This window comes from Neoarius graeffei, chromosome 15 (genome assembly GCF_027579695.1).
Source record: "Neoarius graeffei isolate fNeoGra1 chromosome 15, fNeoGra1.pri, whole genome shotgun sequence".
NCBI lineage: Eukaryota > Metazoa > Chordata > Actinopteri > Siluriformes > Ariidae > Neoarius > Neoarius graeffei.
Window position 1 is genome coordinate 66,047,090 of NC_083583.1, and position 19,316 is coordinate 66,066,405.

The 19,316-nt window shown below is 40.4% G+C and overlaps 1 protein-coding gene across 6 annotated transcripts in view; it reads right to left on the minus strand.

Moving 5' to 3' along the window:
- Positions 1 to 1,512: 1,512 nt before the first annotated feature.
- The window catches only part of camsap2a (calmodulin regulated spectrin-associated protein family, member 2a), a 94,237-nt gene continuing 76,433 nt past the window's right edge, over positions 1,513 to 19,316 (minus strand). For 3 of the 6 annotated variants that reach the window (XM_060941768.1, XM_060941773.1, XM_060941772.1), the window contains 11 exons: positions 16,368 to 16,458; positions 16,133 to 16,229; positions 16,000 to 16,037; positions 15,819 to 15,888; positions 12,053 to 14,033; positions 7,968 to 8,104; positions 7,668 to 7,888; positions 6,369 to 6,465; positions 5,402 to 5,520; positions 5,161 to 5,279; positions 1,513 to 3,469 (listed from right to left, as the gene is read on the minus strand). In XM_060941768.1, coding sequence (XP_060797751.1) covers positions 3,164 to 3,469; positions 5,161 to 5,279; positions 5,402 to 5,520; positions 6,369 to 6,465; positions 7,668 to 7,888; positions 7,968 to 8,104; positions 12,053 to 14,033; positions 15,819 to 15,888; positions 16,000 to 16,037; positions 16,133 to 16,229; positions 16,368 to 16,458 — 3,276 coding nt within the window. In that variant the 3' untranslated portion in view covers positions 1,513 to 3,163. The remainder of the gene's footprint in view (positions 3,470 to 5,160; positions 5,280 to 5,401; positions 5,521 to 6,368; positions 6,466 to 7,667; positions 7,889 to 7,967; positions 8,105 to 12,052; positions 14,034 to 15,818; positions 15,889 to 15,999; positions 16,038 to 16,132; positions 16,230 to 16,367; positions 16,459 to 19,316) is intronic. The other 3 variants (XM_060941771.1, XM_060941770.1, XM_060941769.1) reach the window with 3 other exon arrangements.

Consider the following 19,316-nt stretch of genomic DNA (forward strand, 5'->3'; position numbering starts at 1 on the left):
TCCTCCAGGCTAAAGAGGAGAGGGACCATCCGGCTTGTAATCAGTGCACAGTTCAAAAGCCAGCATCTGTGATGGTATGAGGGTGCATTAGTGCACATGACATGGGTAGCTTGTACATCTAGGAAGGCATCATTAATACTGAATGATATATACACGTTTCAGAGCAATATGCTGCCATCCAGACAAAATCTTTTTCAGGGAAGGCCTTCCTTCTTTCAGCAAGACAATGCCAAACCGCTTTCTGCACATATTAAAACTGCATGGCTCCGTAGTAAAAGAGTCTGGGTGCTAAACTGGCCCACCCATTTAAAATAATAGGCGCATTTTGAAGCGCAAGATACAACAAAGGAGATCTTGAACTGCTGAGAAACTGAAGTTGTATATCAGGCAAGAATGGGACAACATTTCTCTTTCAAAACTACAGTAATTGGTCTCCTCAGTTCCCAAATGTTTGCAGAGTGTTGTTAAAAGTAGAGGTGATGCAACACAGTTTTAAACATGCCGCGTCCCATCTTTTCTGAAACGTGTTGCTGACATCAAATTCAAAATGAGCATACATTAAAAAAAAACAATAAAATTTCTGTTTCAACATTTGATATGTTGTTTTTGTGCTATTTTCAATGAAATGAAATATAGAGTTTCCATAATTTGCAAATTATCGCATTGTTTTTAGTTACAGTTTACACAGCATCCCAACTTTTTTTTGGAATTGGAGAAACAACATATTTAAATGGAAACTTCAATCTGCAACTACAACCGTAGTTGCAGATTGAAGTTTCCATTTAAATATGTTGTTTCTCTAAATTAGAAAGGATTTTAAGGATTGTTTATCCTGTCATTTTTTCTTTATATGGACAAAATTTACTTCTATAGAACTTTCAAATATCATAGTATTAAAATAAATGATATCAAGGATCACCCACTGTCTATTTCTTACATGATCCTTGAACATTTTTAAGTTAATGGTTTTGTTGAATCTTTTTTATTTGTTTTTTGTAATACTTCACTTGTTTATTTGTGTAACTTATGTCAGAAATCAAGCTATTAAAGTTGGATGAATTATATTTTAGCACTCTCATTTTAAAACATCTGGTATTTAGGATTTTAGGAATAGAGCCTAGCCTGAACAGAAATATGGGTTGAGTAAGAGTTCATTTCTGTCCCCCAAGGTACAATCTACACTATTGTACCCACTAGGACTTATTATTGGACCTCAAGGTAACTACGTGTACATTTTTAGGGCCAAGAAGGTCCTAAAAAGGTACATATTGTACCTTTTTTAACATGTTACAATCCATATGTTCCCAAGCAGTATATGTATAATGGGTATAATTCTACTGAATTAGAGGGTACTGCCCCAGTGACAAGCCACTGTACCCCAAAAGTTAGAATAATGCACTTTATTTTCTGAGAGTGCATTTTAAGTGTTGGAGCTCACTGTTCATATTCTTATGCCAAACATTTCTCATACAGCATTTGAGGTCATGCGCAACTTTATTCAATGCATTATGACTTAGATATGTGTGTGACTATTTAACAACTGAAAAAATGCTTGATTAAGATGGGTAGATGAGTTCAAAATACACTGTACAATATGTAAACTGTGCTTATTTACAAATACATAGCCAGTTCAATTTGTGGCTTGGAACAGCCAAATTATTTAAATACAACTGCTTCAAAAAGGTGTGTGTTGTCCCCCAAATACAGTACATCAGATCTGTACATTTTCCAGTGCACAATCCAAGTTACATTCAGTAATTTACTATATTTATTAAAAGGAGTGTGTTGATGATTGTGGAAAGGCATTGGCCATGGAATAAGGAACTGAAAGACAACTAGAAAAATCAACAAAAATCAAATCAGCGTATGTTCATATTAAAGTTAGCGAACTGTGACCCGTAAACAGCACTATTTCACCCAAGAGAGATCCAAAAGGGGCCATGCTTTCTCCTTACACTGAAATATATTCCACAAACATCAACCAGCTGAACTTTTGATATCCCATGCCAAATACGAATTAAAAATAAATTATTTATAAAAGCATCAGTTCTCAGTCTAAATCATCCATTAGCAATACAAAGATGGTGTTTGGCACATTGCTTTTTAACAGTTTTGATAAATTTTAGGACATTATGGGACAATACCGTCTCTACTTGTACCCAGGGAACTTTACTCTGGAAATCATAATGACTGTGGCAGAATCAGTGAAATATGTCATCTATCACAAATGAGACGAACAAGAATAACTACTGATACAATGAAACTTGTCAATATATATTAATTTAAACTGTGAAGCTGACAAGAGAAATATCACTGATACATTATTCATTATGGCATTATCAAATATCTGCTAGCTTCATTTTAACAACCTACAATCACATAATTATGCAACAGGAGTGTGGCGTTCTAAACCGTAGCAACTTATCATGACATGCTGAATTAAAAAAACAATTCCTTTGATCTGTGAGATTATGCAGATAAATAATAAAATGAAAATCCTAAAACACTGTAAGAATTCACAATCCTGCTGTGAACCAAAGCCACTTTAAAAAATGAAACGTAGCAAATGCAAGCAAAAATATACTATGTATTAGCACACTGATTTGTTTAATGCATACATACAGCATTGCTCCTGAAAGCGAAGTCCACAGGTGACCAGCTCTTTAAAAAAACACTCGAGTGGTAATTATCTTTCGTAAGATCACTTCATTACATACTATAAAACAACCAAAGAATTCGAAACCAAGGCCACATGTTAACGTATGTATATGCAACGTTTCTCTTTATACAGACAAATGACATTCAGTGCTTCATTGTACCAAATATCAGTCATATTTCATCACTTCCTCATTTACTATTTTCTTGCCACATATAAAAGTTACACACACTCACCCACCCAGCCATACACACATGCTTTAACTGAACAGCAATGAGACGCTCAGGTTATAAATGCAGGCGTGAGATCCACTGACAAGCCCATACTGTTTTACAATCCAGTTGTGCATATATATATTTTTTGAGAGAAAGTGTGGGTTTTGTTCCATGACAAAGATGCAGAATTCTGTGCAGTGCAGGCTGGAGTGCAGGCTGGAGTCAGTACAGCGAAAGAGAGCATTGCTGAGAACAGAAGCACGCCAATATAAGCGAATGCCAATATAAAACCTTAGGACTTGTTGGGTGACACTTTCTTCGGTGTTCCTGGCTTCTTGGTCTGCCACAAGTGGCTATGGATGGTAATGGCATCTACACTGGCAGACATGGTCTTAGCTGGGATTTGGCTAAACTGCTTCCGGTCAGAATTGTACTTGAATAGGCCGTCAATCATCTTGCGCGAGATGCTCTTGGGCCCAATGCCCGCCAACTTGTTAATCTGCTCGGTGTCGGGGCAGTATGTGTACACAGCGCGGAACTGGCAGCCCGAATCCCGGAACAGGATTAGAAAGTTGTTGGCCTGCGATTTCTCCATCTCCTATAGAAAACATAATATAACATTGGGATAAAATACAGAATGTAGGTCATAACATGGTCTATTCCATTAATATTTACATATGTTTCAAATGTTTTAAGGCAAATAATATTATTACAAAAAGAGATAAATGTAGAGCGCTATAGGAAATCACCAATCCATGATTAGCAACTATTCAGTTTGATGGTAACAGACATGAGCTCCAATATGCTCACAAATAGGTTTTGATCATTTTAGATGGCGTGTGAGAGAATTTTGTCTCTAGCTTGTGGTTTAGAGCTTCAGATTGTGTTGGGATTCCCGTAGACTTTCTGTCTCTGGAAGCAACAAAAGGTGTGAAGATTTGTGTCTCTGTAGCCACAGTTATCTTTTTGATCCATTCTTGACTAGTTTAGAAAGACTGCTCTCCCATTTCAATATTTTATGGGCCTCACACCTCCAGTCCCCCCCACCCCCACCCCACACACACACACACACACAAACTGTTTTAGCTTGCTACAATTATTTTGAGATAATAGTGAAATTGTTATATTATTTAGCATGAATTTATAGTTGATATACTTGGGAAGTATTTTAACATTAAGCTCCTTTAAGCTGAGCCTAAGTACACCCATCCATCCATTATCTGTAGCCGCTTATCCTGTCCCACAGGGTCGCAGGCAAGCTGGAGCCTATCCCAGCTAACTATGGGCGAGAGACGGGGTACACCCTGGACAAGTCGCCAGGTCATCGCAGGGCCAACACACAGACAACCATTCACACTCACACCTACGGTCAATTTAGAGCCACCAATTAGCCTAACCTGCATGCCTTTGGGGGAAACCAGAGCACCCGGAGGAAACCCACACGGACATGGGGAGAGCATGCAAACTCCACACAGAAAGGCCCTCATTGGCCACTGGGCTCGAACCCAGGACCTTCTTGCTGTGAGGAGACAGTGCTAACCACTACACCATCGTGCTGCCCAGCCTAAGTACACTTTGAATTTAAATGTTTAGAAGGCCTCATGTATATGTGATCATCTTGTATTCTCCACCACTTATCATTGTGCTTTCACACTTAGCATTTCGCATGACAAACACAGACTCGTCATTCTAAACACCTTTAGAATTTATTGTAAAACCTTTAGAATTTCATATGGTAAATACTAGTATGTCTGTTTTTTTTTAAATAGCAGGAAATATGTTTTAGGCCATCAGAAGTCTGTGTTTCAAACAAAGAAAGTCCTTTTACAATAATTTTAATAAGAGCCACCATTTTGTTTTGGGGCGGTCCTAGGGCAGGTCTCCCAGAAAGGGACCTGACTTAAAAACGAATGGAAGAAACTTAGATTTCAGTGTTTTTCCAGGAATCACTCATGCTTGCATTGTTTCTGTACAATAAAAGCATTTAAGGCAACTTCTTTCATGTGAGTATATTTTTTGGCTACTTTTGAGATACAGACTTCCACAACAGGAGAAAGTGTATTATCAAATTACACTGATTTTATTTAAAGGTTTTCAATTTTTAAGCAGTTTGATTTGGTGCATACTGTCTTTCAAACTACTATTTTTGTATGTATTCCTATTCCTTGTATTCCTAACCCTGTGTAATGCAACTTGGTCCTAATATGTTGAATTTTTACCCATTCTGGTTTCACACAGTTACTATTTACCACATTGTGGCTCAGAATAAATTACTCTACTTGTTCTTACCTCCAGGATCTTGTTCTTCTGACCTTCATTGACCTTCCCAGCCAGACAACAATGAGCCAAAGCATTCTGAATAATATGCTTATTTGACTTGGCACTGGGCTCCTTGTACAATTTAGGACCTGTCCCCCCCACCCGAAAAAAAAAAATCACCTTTACTTGATGAGTTTAATGAATATATTAATTTGGTGTGCTATAAAAGGGATTTATGTTTCCACAAACGAAATCGTTTTAGGAATCTAACCTGTGTATTCAGTGATGGAAGTGACAGAGGAGGTGGTGGAAGTATTTTCCCAGTCCTTCTCTCCATTATGGCTCCCAGACCGAGAAGGAGACAGAAAGCTGTCAGCCGAGTCAGGCCTACTGGGCCACACATTACACAAATTAATAGTGCGGTGGATCAAATATAATGCATCATGTTATTACGCTTCCTGCAGCTGAGGCAGCATTCTACTTGTTTTGGTCTCATGCAATTTCAGGCAGTGACTTTCAATGTGTGTGTGTGTTTAATATATACATATCAATCATAATAATTCGTTTACAAAACGACACAGCATGTACAGGAAAAGTAACTGATCGCTGATGCACATCCTGTACATCTTGCTACAAGTTCTGTTAATCATTAGGAGTGCCACTATGATATCTGCTGTACAGCACAGGGTGTTCAATCATATGTTGGACTGAAGACATCACATTATTTATTAAAGCTTTGGTACCCAATATGAGGGATAAGCTGATCATATAATGAAAACTAAACACACAAAAGCAGTTGTGGTATGGTCAAGTTTATTTTATTTGTATGGGATGCGTATGCATGGGGATGCAAGTTTATTTTATTTGTATGGGATGCATATGCATGGGGATCCTTTCACCAGGAACAGTTAGCCTCTGACTGAGTATGATACAGCAAAAGCAGAGGACTGGAATGGTGAGGTGGCTGATCCAGCTAAGACTGACCTTCTCCTTCTTACACGAGGAGAGCTCAAGAAGCCATATAGGCTGCCAGACGCTAAACTATTGCTTCTAAATGTGAAAGAACACAGGAATTCACAGAATAAGAAATGCCAGGTTAGTACTAGAGAGGTACTGCACAATGCTAAATCTACAAATCCCTGCTACAGTACTGATACTGTTGTTGTTGTTAATGCCTGCCACCATAGATTTAAAAAACACCTCTAATCATATCCTCTGTACTTAACCATGGTTCTTACCTGGGGGTTCGTTTCTCTGAGCTGACACTGTCATTATCTCCCAGATTGAGGGAGGCCAAAGAGATACTGGACACTGAAAAAACACGAGGACGTGAACCTGGATGTAAAACACAACAATGCAATGGCAAATAAAGTTAGACAATTCAAAGACAAGGCCACTTCCTGTACTTTGAACTACCCCCTTTTATAAAGCTCACCGCTCAGAGATTTATAATATAATATAATATAATATAATATAATATAATATAATATAATATAATATAATATAATATAATATTTAACAGTTATTCCACGAAACTGAGTTGGATATTCGCTGATAGCTGACGAGGCGCGTAGCACCGAGTTAGCTATAAGCCATGTACGATGAGATTGAGTGGAATAACTGTTTTATTCTATCCATATTCACTGGATTTTGAGAAACGGAGCATTTTTATTTTTAGCAAATTTGATAAATAAAAACTTTATATAAAACGTCTGACAAAATCATTTCCGCTTAGAATGTAAACAAACGGCCGAAATGACAGGAGCAATTTGTGAAAAGTGCGATAATAATAATTCTTGAAAAATTTAAATAAGATACGTTCTTACCATCAAATACTTTTATTCTATATTTTGTTGCTTTTTTGGGGTTTTTGTTTTTGAGTAGAGTTTTTTATTTTGTCCTCGGTTGGTTCGGCAACACAGTCTGCCATTTTCTTTTCTTCTTTTTTGGCAGTTGACAAACCAACTTAAAGGTGCATTACTGCCACCGACTGGGCTGGAGTGTGGAACAGGAGATATTGGGGGAGGAAAAAAAAAATATTCTTTTATTTAATTATTTCTGTTTCTTTTAAATACTTGATAACAAAGTGATATGTCTGACTTGATGCACTCCACCATCTTGTTTTTCTCTTCTCATGGTATATGAGCTGATATCCTAGTAGTGGAGTAGCCAATCAGTGCGCGCGATTGCTCGCATCCAGTGAATGTGGATATAATATAATATAATATAATATAATATAATATAATATAATATAATATAATATAAGTCAATAACAGATGTTATCAAGGGTAGTAAAATCTTTAAAATGCTGTGAGTCATTAGGAAGTTTGGAGGCATTTAGATAAAAGAATTAGTCGAATTATCAGAAAGTGCAGAACAGAGCAGAGTCAAAGCAAGGCAAAGCATAGAAAACAAATTAATAAATAATTGGATTGGGTTAGAAGGCCTGTTAGATTTCAGTGAGCAGGAAAGCAAAAGGCTGAGGGTGGCACAAAGTACACGGGTCTTGCCCAGGTACAGGGCATCCGCCCCTTTACCTGCTGTTGCCCTAACAGGGGTCTTGGGTGACTCAATCACATCCCGATGAATGGATTTGGGACGTGGCTTCCTTTGCTTAGCTGTGGCTGGCCGAGCTTTCACCAGCATGTCCATGTCCTCCATGAGCTTGAGCTGCTTTCTCCTCAGGTACTCCTGCTTGATGAACTCCCGTCTGGCTTTCTCCTCCTCCTTTTTTAGCCGATCTTCCTCTGCCTTTAATCTGGAAGGAAGGAGCAGAAGCTTTTCAGCCATGCACCATACAAATATTATACTAACAGACCCACTGGGTAGGAAATCACCTGGCCTCCTCTTTCTTCTGTTCCAGCTCAGCCTCGAGCTGCTGCTTCCTCTGCTGATTCTCCCGCTCCCTCCTCTGCCTCTTCTCCAGCAGGGCAGCTCGCTTCAGTGCCATGCTGTCCTCCCCCTTCATATCATCCTGTTAATTAATGGATGCGATGACAATGTAAACACAAAGGCTGAGGAAGTCACCCAACATTTAATAACAATGAATCCTTTTTGATTATCATTAACGTAAACATCAATTTGCTCACTACTGGCGCTTTGGTGTGTAAACAGTCTAATCTTGTCTACAGTGTTTAAGACAGTCTATAATTACCTAAATTAAGACTCGTTTAATTCTCAGAACTAGTCTAAGCTACAGTGATTTTCAACACATGTGGTTAATTGTATAATCACAGATAAACCAAGTTGGAATGCCACCTAAAGCAAATTTTGAATAACCATAAACCAACTGTCATTCTTGAAAAACTGCTCTCAGTCTCCAGGAATGAGGGGCAAAACCAGAGCTGTTTTAGAATAAAAGAGACAGATGGTAATTGACCTGGGCCCAGTAATATTCAGGCAATAATAATAATGATACAATTAGAAAGCAGTTAAAAAATATAATTAAAGCACAATTAGTTCCATAAGAAAAATATCTGAAACTGTTGGAAATTTGCCAGGAAATGGACCTGCGAGCACGCTGTCTTCCCACACAGTGAGGAGGACAAGGATATTTTAAATTTAGTTAATTCTATGTCCCAAAACATAAACAAATTGATGATTTAAATAACAGCAACTCTGACCGCAATAAAGCAATTACTAAAGATGAATGAATGATTGCAGTCGCTTTAATTTTATTCAACATGGCCAGCTTTTGTTCAAACTTTATATCAGACTGTCCACTCCTGCCTGGATGAGAGTTAAAACCACCTGCTCCTGAAAGGTTTCTGTTAGGTCTAATGACTGTACAAATGAGTGGCCCCCCATTTACTCTCATTGTGCCATTCTGAAGGGTTTTTTTGGTTGAAATCGGGGTCACCGTGTTGTGAAAACTGGAGCCAGAATCTGTGCAGTACAGACCTTGAGCCAGAGTATATGCAGTAGATATGGCTGGTCAGACAGTGGGTATTGATGATGGGTAATGTACTTGTTTTTCGGGAGCGTACATGCTGTGATATACCTTAAGATGGTGTATTGGCTACCTCAAAGTGGCAAGTACAGCGTTATTAAGTCTTTAGAGTTTTGAGTCATGACTGACTGAGCTATCATTTGCTAACTAGCTGACAAGATCCATCATATTTAAATCAAAGTAATGTAAGTCCAAGTAGCTAATGTAATATACCACCTGAAAATATACCACTAAAACAGCAGTCAACATTTATACTCAACACAACCTATTTTTGTCTAGCTCTCACAACTGTAGTAAATTACCTATCTGAATGTAGAAATGCTCTTATATCCTCTGCCTGTTCTTTGTTAAAACTAGAGACCTATGCAGGTCTGAGCTCAACTTTTGTCTGATTGGGAGACAGAAGCAGAAAAATAGGCTGCTTAGAAACACATCAACGTCAAGATTCGAACCAACATTACATTATTTGTTGCTTTCCTAGACAGTGTATTAGACCACTCAGCCACAGAGGATTACACTGAGAGCTGAGGTTATGTAACATGGTATTTACATAGTCAGTACGCCATGGCATCACACCACGACTGTGGAATCGCTACCTGAGGCTGGCACGGCAATTACATTCTTAAACACGCTCAAATTCAGTTAAACATACACATACAGACAGGCGCCTCTATAGGCTTCAGCCAAAGGCTGAGCCAAAAACTAGTGACTGGCTAACCTTACCAAGCTACTTCAAGTGTTAGCAAAAGTCATAAAGTAAATTATAAATTGTTAAGAAATTTTGTGGGTGTCAGCTGCCGTGGTATACGTCATCACTTTGTTTACACACGTTGGTTTGCTAGTTATACTGTAACATCAATACAACAAGCTACAGCTTAGCCATCAAAATGAGAAACATACCAGAAAAATTGCAAATAACTCCTCACTGAGGGTCTTTTACAAGAGTTTTTACAGTAGAACAAGACATGGCTTTGCTACAGAACTGATAAGAGCTTTAGGTGCATGTTGCAAACGGTATGCGCCTTCATGAGACTCAACTGTATTGACCAAAACTGTCAACTGCCTTATCAACCAACCCCTTGTCAAATAACCCCTATGAATGAGTTCAGAACATTATTACCAAAAATAATTTATGGTGATGTGGAGACCCAAAATGTAAGTTTGGGTCCTTTCCCTTTCACTGACATGGGAATGGATAGGGTGAAAAGTGTTACTGCAGCCAGCTACAAGAGGGCCTCAGAGACATTTTGGTTTCACTTTTGTTACTACATCCACCCATATATATATATATATATATATATATATATATATATATACACACACACACACACATATACAGGTAGTCGTCGACTTACGACTGCGTTTGGTTACGACTGACCGGTCGTAAACCGATCTGGTCGTAAGTCGGCCTATGTTAAATGAACGTAAGTATATTGTGATGTGTAATGATATTGTAATCATCTTAAAGTCTCTTATTTTATCAATATTTTCTTATTTCATTACCTTGGCTCATTATTTGGTTTAAGTCAAACACTGCATACTACACTGCGTACAGTACAATTCGTTTAATATGTGCAAAACAAAAAATACGAAATGCAGGTCTGAAAAATAGAAAACATTTTAGTTTATAACATACCAAAATACAAATGTAAAACATAGCAAAATACAAAACTTAGTGACCGCTGGCATCACTGGTGCTTGGCTGTGGGTCGTCTACATCATCATCAGCTGTTGCAGCGCTCGGGCTGGCGGGAGCATTTGCTCGTTTCATAAACCAGGAGCTGGGGCGGAAACTGTATGACGGAGCGCGAGAGAGACTGCGCGTGTGCCTGGAGCTGGGGCGGAAACTGTTGTACGCAGCGAGAAGCGCTGCCGGGAGCTGGGGCGGAAACTGTCGTACGCAGCGAGAAGCGCTGCCGGGAGCTGGGGCGGAAACTGTCGTACGCGTCAAGAAGCGCTGCCGGGAGCTGGGGAGTAAACTGTCGTACGCGGCGAGAAGCGCTGCCGGGAGCTGGGGCGGAAACTGTTGTACGCGGCGAGAGGCGCTGCCGGGAGCTGGGGCGGAAACTGTTGTACGTGGCGAGAGGCGCTGCTGGGAGCTGGGGCGGAAACTGTTGTACGCGGCGAGAGGTGCTGCCGGGAGCTGGGGTGGAAACTGTCATACGCTCAGCTAGCTCAGCTGGGAAACACTTGCCAGTCATAACCAGACGGTCGTAAAGTCGATCGGTCGTAAGTCGCATAGGTCATAAGTCAACGACTACCTGTATATACACATCTCTTCTATACAGTAATTTCCTAAATTAAAAGTTTGTTTAAATTGTTACTTGAATTAATTGTCATTTTAAATAAATAATTATGGCTGAGTTCTTGCCCAAACCGATAATCACATCATCAGTTTTTCTCTGGCTAATCAGACACAAGACACAACCACTCTTGCCAGAGTAGTTGAGGGTCAGGCACCTTGCTCAAGGGCACTTGAGCCAATCCTGCTGGTTTAGAGAATCAAACCAGTGACTTTTTGGTCCCAAAGCTGTTTCTCTAACCATTTGGCCATGGCTTCCCCTTTAAATAAATACTACCCTTTAATATCCAGTGTAGCAGACACATACCCTGACAGAACATATTTAATAAGTTACCATTTAAATTTGGATTTTTGGGCATGAAATCATTAATGAAATCAAGTCATATGGCAGTACGAATAGGGATTTCATTTATAAGACTGTATTTACAAACTGCGATGGCATCAGCTAGTCACTGCCAAACTTCATTCATGAAACATTCAGTCAGGTGTAGCAACCAGTTCTGCCACTCTGAGGTTAGAAATTCTTCAGATTTCTTAGTATAACCTACTCTCAGTAGTTTTGGCAGGTTTTAAGAAGAAACTCCAAGCTTGGAACTTGTATTGTTACTTGGAGGATCAAGATACACTTGATTATTCTCCCTGAATAACAAAATGGATGAGCAGTTGCATACCTTAAAGAAGAATCCACAGCACATCTTCTGGTCATCATCCTGGTTCTCTCCTGCTGTCAGTGTCTCTCCACCCTCATCCAACTCCTGTCCATCAGCAGGCTTTAGGACTGATAGTGGTACTTCGATCAAGCTTTTGTTGTTTTGAATCACGAAATCTATTGGCTTCTCAGTAGGAGTTACTATGAATGTTTCTTTCACAGCTTGTGACAACACCTCAGAAACACTAGATTCCACTGTGGGCTTAATTTCTCCTTCTGATTCTTTTCCTTCATCCTTCATCTCTCCATTTTCCTCCACATTGTCATCTAACTCCTTGGTTCTTGAATCTGCAATATCTGTTTCAGTTTCAGGCTGTTGTATGTCTTTTGTGGGTAAAGTGAGATCAGAAGCAGTACCTTCTGTACACACGGGTTCAGCTTGCATATCATCTTTGCTTGGTTTTGTGTCATTCCCCAAATATGCAAAGGAACTGGATACAGACTGAGAGGGTGAGAATCTGCGCAGACGAGGTATGCTGTCCACAGACTGGGGTACAGTGAGAACCCGGTTGAATGGCGTGATCTTCAGGTCTGTAGGCCTGGGTGTCCTTGGGGTTTTGGAGTGGAAGGAAGCTGACTTCCTTTTGATATTAGTTGGGGAGCGATGGGTAGCATGCGGGGAGTCAGCTGGTGAGGGGGAACCTGAGGAGCGAGTCCCACTTCCTCTAAGCTCACGTACCTGTTTCTGGGGGGAAGGCTGTGGGGGAGACACAACCCAGGCCTGCTGTTCTCGCATTTGCATGATGATCTCTTGTTGTTGGGCTAGCCGCTGCATCTCCACCTGCAGAAAGCTCAGAGAACTGTTCAACTTCTCGATAGAACGTGTGTACTCCAGCAAGTCTGCCTCAGACGTGCTCTCTTCACTAAGGGACTTGATAGGAGACTTTTCTGGAGATTTTGCAGTATCAGATAGTGTCTTGGTACCCTCTGCGCTTGTGGTGTACTGGACTGGAGAGGCACCATCATTCTTTCTCTTGACCACTGTAAGAAAGGCACTGCGCCCCATCTTTTGTCTGTGCCGTGTGAAAGCAGCTTCCACCTTTTTCTTCTGAGCTTCTATGGCTCGGCGCTTTTCTTCCAGCCGCATGCGCAGCTGCACCATTTCAGCAGCCATTGCTTGCGCTGGATCCCTCTGTGGCTGGTGGGCAGGGCTTGTCTCTGGTGAGGGGGCCCAGGAGACTGAGTGGGAAAGGTTGAGGTCTGAACTGTCTGGTGTAGTCCCCTGAGAGTTGCCCCATTTGGACTCTGCATTTGGATTGAGTTTTTTTAACTTTTGTTCAGCAAAGCTGGTCATCTTAACTCCCATGGGGGTATCAGCTATGGGAGACTTGGTTCCAACACTGCTGGGATATGAACCAATGGAATCCTGGCTATGACTTGCCCTAGCCTCAAAATACTGGTCTGCATCTAACTCCATACTTGTTGTACAGTCTCTCAGCGATGAGTCCTCATCCAGAGTCTCTTGAATGTCTTCTGTCTTTACGTGAATTCCAGTGTCCACCTCTGTAGTTGAAGCGCTCGAAATCCCCATGGCCTCTGACACAGAGTCGCTTTCTTCAGCTTGGGTTTTTGAAATCAGCTCTCCTTTGGTCTGCATGTGAAGGAAGAAACCTTCATTCTCTGTCTCAACTCTGGTGTCCTCCTGTTGCTTTTCTGAATTATGGATTATTTCCAGGGTTTCCTCAATGCTACCTTGTGCTGTGCCATTCAGACCACCATGTTGGATTCCCACAAGAGTATCTGGACAGCCCTCTTCTTCAATACCAATGTTTTGGCCATTGACAGGTTGGAAGGACAGATTTCGCTTCATTCCCTTGGCTACTTTGAGCCCAAAGCCCTCAGTACTCACAGACCTGGTCATACCCCATTTGGGTTGGGTAAGAGTTTGGTTGGTGTTGTCCTTATCAAATGGGATGTCAAAGGACACTCCCTGAGTCCCTGACCTATAGAAAAACAAAGGATGTGTAAAGTGTACTTACAGTGGTGCTTGAAAGTTTGTGAACCCTTTAGAATTTTCTATATTTCTGCATAAATATGACATAAAACATCATCAGATTTTCACACAAGTCCTAAAAGTAGATAAAGAGAACCCAGTTAAACAAATGAGACAAAAATATTATACTTGGTCACCGAAGACCCCGGGACAGACCCAGGACACGCTGGAGAGATTACATCTCTCGGCTGGCCTGGGAACGCCTCGGTATTTCCCCAGAAGAGCTGGTGGAGGTGGCCGGGGAGAGGGAAGTCTGGGCTGCTCTGCTTAGGCTGCTACCCCCATGACCCGGATCCGGATAAGCGGTAGAAGATGAATGGATGGATGGATGGATGGATGGATGAACATGGCAGGGTTGCAAGGAGAAAGCCACTGCTCTCCGAAAAGAGCATTGTTGCTCATCTGCAGTTTGCTAAAGATCACATGGACAAGCCAGAAGACTATTGGAACTAGATAGAACTTGACGCCAACGGCGTCGATGGGGATGCCTCCACCCGGTAGACTACATGCCTTATTAAGTTGTGATTTGGGGATGGACATTTGACCTCACAGTAATCGTGACCTGGTGAAATTACTTGTATCAGCCTTGGAGACATTGTGTTCACAAGTTTTTTGGACAGACATTTGACCTCACAGCGACCTTGACCTTAGACCTTTTGATCTCAAAATCTAATCAGTTCATGTTTGTCCCAAAGCGCACAAATGGTGAAAGTTTGGTGAAATTCCTTTTATTAGCCTTTGAGATATCGCGTTCACAAGGTTTCGGGACGGACGCACAGACGCACGCACGGACGGACACACGGACAGACGGACAACCCGAAAACATAATGCCTCCTGCACCTTACGGTGGCATAAAAATGTTTTGTGGACGTATGAGACCAAAATAGAACATTTTGGTTTAAATGAGAAGTGTTATGTTTGGAGAAAGGAAAACCCTGCATTCCAGCATCAGAACCTGATCCCATCTGTGAAACATGCTGGTGGTAGTATCATGGTTTGGGCCTGTTTTGCTGCATCTGGGCTAGGACAGCTTGCCATCATTGATGGAACAATGAATTCTGAATTATACCAGCGAATTCTAAAGGAAAATGTCAGGACATCTGTCCATGAACTGAATCTCAAGAGAAGGTGGGTCATGAAGCAAGACAACGACCCTAATCACGCAAGTCGTTCTACCAAAGAATGGTTAAAGAAGAATAAAGTTAATGTTTTCGAATGGCCAAATCAAAGTCCTGACCTTAATCCAATCGAAATGTTGTGGAAGGACCTGAAGCAAGCAGTTCATGTGAGGAAACCCACCAATATCCCAGAGTTGAAGCTGTTCTGTATGGAGAAATGGGCTAAAATTCCTCCAAGCCGGTGTGCAGGACTGATCAACAGTTACCGGAAACGTTTAGTTGCAGTTATTGCTGCACAAGGGGGTCACACCAGATACTGAAAGCAAAGGTTCACATACTTTTGCCACTCGCAGATATGTAATATTGGATCATTGTCCTCAATAAATAAATGACCAAGTACAATATTTTTGTCTCATTTGTTTAACTGGGTTCTGTTTATCAACTTTTAGGACTTGTGTGAAAATCTGATGTTGTTTTAGGTCATACTTATGCAGAAATATAGAACATTCTAAAGGGTTCACAAACTTTCAAGCACCACTGTATCACAGGTTTCAACATGTATATAATATTTCTAATAAATATAGTGGTATTGAACGAGGTGTCCTAAGTATTCACACCTCCTCTCCTTGGGCCAAGTCCCCAAAAAGCTGTCGACAAATGACATGGAGGTTGATCGCCTGATCTCACCTGGACCACATACAAACAATGGTAACATTTGGGTAATGCACACTGCTGAGCAGGTCACAGAAAAGAAAATTAAAGAAACATAAAAAATATGTCTTTCTGAAATCGGTTTACCTGAGTTTGATGTTAAAGGCTGTTGTCGAAGTGGGAGACTAAAAGTTAGGAGCACACATTAGTTAAGCACTGAATCACATGTCAGCAAAATACACAGAGTCTAAAGACTCGTAAGGTGTGAAAGTTACTGTACCTTGGTCTGTCTGGACTGGGAGGTTTTTCCATGAAGCTTCTCTTTGTGACTTTTGAGATGGGCACAGATGGGACATTCTTCATTGATGAAGCTGGTGCTAAAAGTCATAGAGATGAAGGTCAGGTCATGTAGTTGTAAGTCAAACAAATATTTAAAACAGCAAATTATTTAAGCAAAATCTCAAGTGATCATTATAACATAGTAAACATTAGTTATATTTAATTATTTTGTTTACCATCATTGACCAGAACCTGAGGCCGCACAAAAGATGGCTTAACCACTTCAAACCACCAAAACAGCTCAGCCATAAACACAAGGTAGTTGTTCTGTCAAAGTGACAAGCACATAAACATGATTATTCAATGACACATATTTAACACAAGTTCAATGGACATTAACAATGACTACGCAATTTATATCAATTATTACAATAAAGGAAGTCTAATAAAAACATCAAGGTGTCAAAATATACTTAATATTTTTGAGTAAGTGTTTTGCACTATTTTTAACAACCAAAAAACACTCACAAAAATATTGTCAATTAAACCTTGTCTAACACATTAATATGTAACCTTAAACACAAAGAGGCTTCCTAACGCCAATAAATTTCTTCATCTGGGCAGATTGGCTCAGCCTGTACAGTTTCCCCTTAGCAATATTTGCATTCGTCTGCAGAGAAGCAGTGAGTCACATGAACTTCCAAAAATTTTGATCTCAGAAACTTATGACTGCCTTCGGTGTACATTTATTTTTGTGCTAGCATCTTTCAGTGCTACATAGATTTCAGAGAATCTGCTTTTGTTACATGCAATTGTACACATACTACAGACTACGTATAGTTTTAATGAGAAACATTCATCAAGTGAAGGGTTTAGTCTATTCTACCAAATTGGCACTGGTGTTTTATGGTATTACTATAATTATAGTGGTTATGAGACTACCACTAAAAGGCAACAAATTGTATTTCACATTTCTATAACTTCAGCACCTCATGAGCACTATGAAATGACAACAAGTGTCTATTCAGTGTTAATCGGTATGCCATGAAAGCCGTGAACTTTCACCAAAGAGTTTCTGTCTACGTGCTGGACTTAGACACAAGGCTTGAACATGTGGTACCACTAAAATGCACCATCATTATTGACAATTCAACTAATAGAAAATAACTTTTAAGACAACTTAAAATCCTTTAAAAGAGCAGGCAGATACTACAGGCAACTTTTTTTTAGCAAGTCCTTATTATGTATTTCTCAGTTGCATAATCTTTCAAAAACACAAAACTCAATCTGTGTGGGATTAATAAACATTATTTAACATGTAAATGTGCATCACACTACAAGTTTATTATATTATTATTAGTTTATTAGTCAACTCAATTGAGAACTCAATTACAAAAGCACTGTTTGGCCAAAAGTATGTGGACACCTAACCATCACATCAATAAGTGGTTGTTGGTTCAAACCATTACCATAAAGCTGGAAACACGGTGGTGCAGTGGTTAGCACTGTTGCCTCATAACAAGAAGGTTCTGGGTTCGAGCCCAGTGAGCACAGTGGGGACCTTTCTGTGTGGAGTTTGCATGTTCTACCCATGTCTGCATGGGTTTCTTCTGGGTGTTCAGGTTTCCCCCAAAGACATGCAGTTAGGTTAACATGGGGCAGCCTGAAGGTTGGGCTGAAGTGTCCTTGAGCAAGGCACCTAACTCCCTGAGTGCTGTAACATAGCTGCCCACTGCTCTGGGTATGTGTGTGTGCTCGATGCTCACTTGTGTGTGCATGTTTGTGTTCACTGCTTCAGATGGGTTAAATGCAGAGGAGATATAAAGCCTTATAGAAAGGCTTCTTGTATCTTGTTCTTGACTATCAAGAACATACAGTTGTGGTCAAAAGTTTACACACAGTGACATCAATGTCATCTTGGATATGAATCTCATGGCAATATTGGGCTTTCAATGATTTCTCTGAACTGTTCGATTTCTGTGGCGAAATGATTGTACAGCATATTTCTTTAATAGAAAAAAACAAGGCGGCACGGTGGTGTAGTGGTTAGCACTGTCGCCTCACAGCAAGAAGGTCTGGGTCTGAAAGGCGAGGGCCTTTCTGTGCAGAGTTTGCATGTTCTCCCCGTGTCCGCGTGGGTTTCCTCCGGGTGCTCCAGTTTCCCCCACAGTCCAAAGACATGCAGGTTAGGTTAACTGGTGACTCTAAATTGACCATAGGTGTGAATGTGAGTGTGAATGGTTGTCTGTGTCTATGTGTCAGCCCTGTGATGACCTGGCGACTTGTCCAGGGTGTACCCCGCCTTTCGCCCGTAGTCAGAGATAATGAGATGAGATGAGAAAAAAAACATGAATTTGGTGCAGAAGTTTTAATTTATTTTGGGTTTTCTGAAATCAACACAGTCAAAATTATACATTCAGGGTCAAAAATTTACATATACTCACTTAAATTATTAATTCAGAGGTGCTGAAACTTCCAAAATGTCTGTTATCTTGCCAAGGCCAAGACCTCTTAACTTCCTGTTAGTGGTCATGATTGACTACAGTTGGTAGCTGCTTTGTGTCTTCATAAAAAGGGTTTGTTTACAGCACTTATTGGATTGACCAACACACAGAAAAATGGGAAAGTCCAAGGAGCTCAAGTGCAGATCTGAGAAAGAGGATTGCAGATATACACAACTCAGGAATGTCTCTTAGATCCATTTCTAAACAACTGCAGATCCCAAGATCAGTTCAAACAATTGTATGCAAGTTACTGGGAGGTGTAGTCACTTTGCCAAGCCAGTTTGCTTCAAGAAAATCCAAACTGTCACCCTCAGCTGAAAAGAAATTGGTTCGGATGGTCAGGAACAACCCAGGAACCACCATGGCACAGCCCTGCCATGAACTGGAAGCTGATGGATCACTGTCTACAGTTCAGTGAGTTTTACAGTGGGGCAAAAAAGTATTTAGTCAGCCACCAATTGTGCAAGTTCTCCCACTTAAAAAGATGAGAGAGGCCTGTAATTTTCATCATAGGTACACTTCAACTATGAGAGACAGAATGGGGGGAAAGAATCCAGGAAATCACATTGTAGGATTTTTAATGAATTAATTGGTAAATTCCTCGGTAAAATAAGTATTTGGTCACCTACAAACAAGCAAGATTTCTGGCTCTCACAGACCTGCAACTTCTTCTTTAAGAGG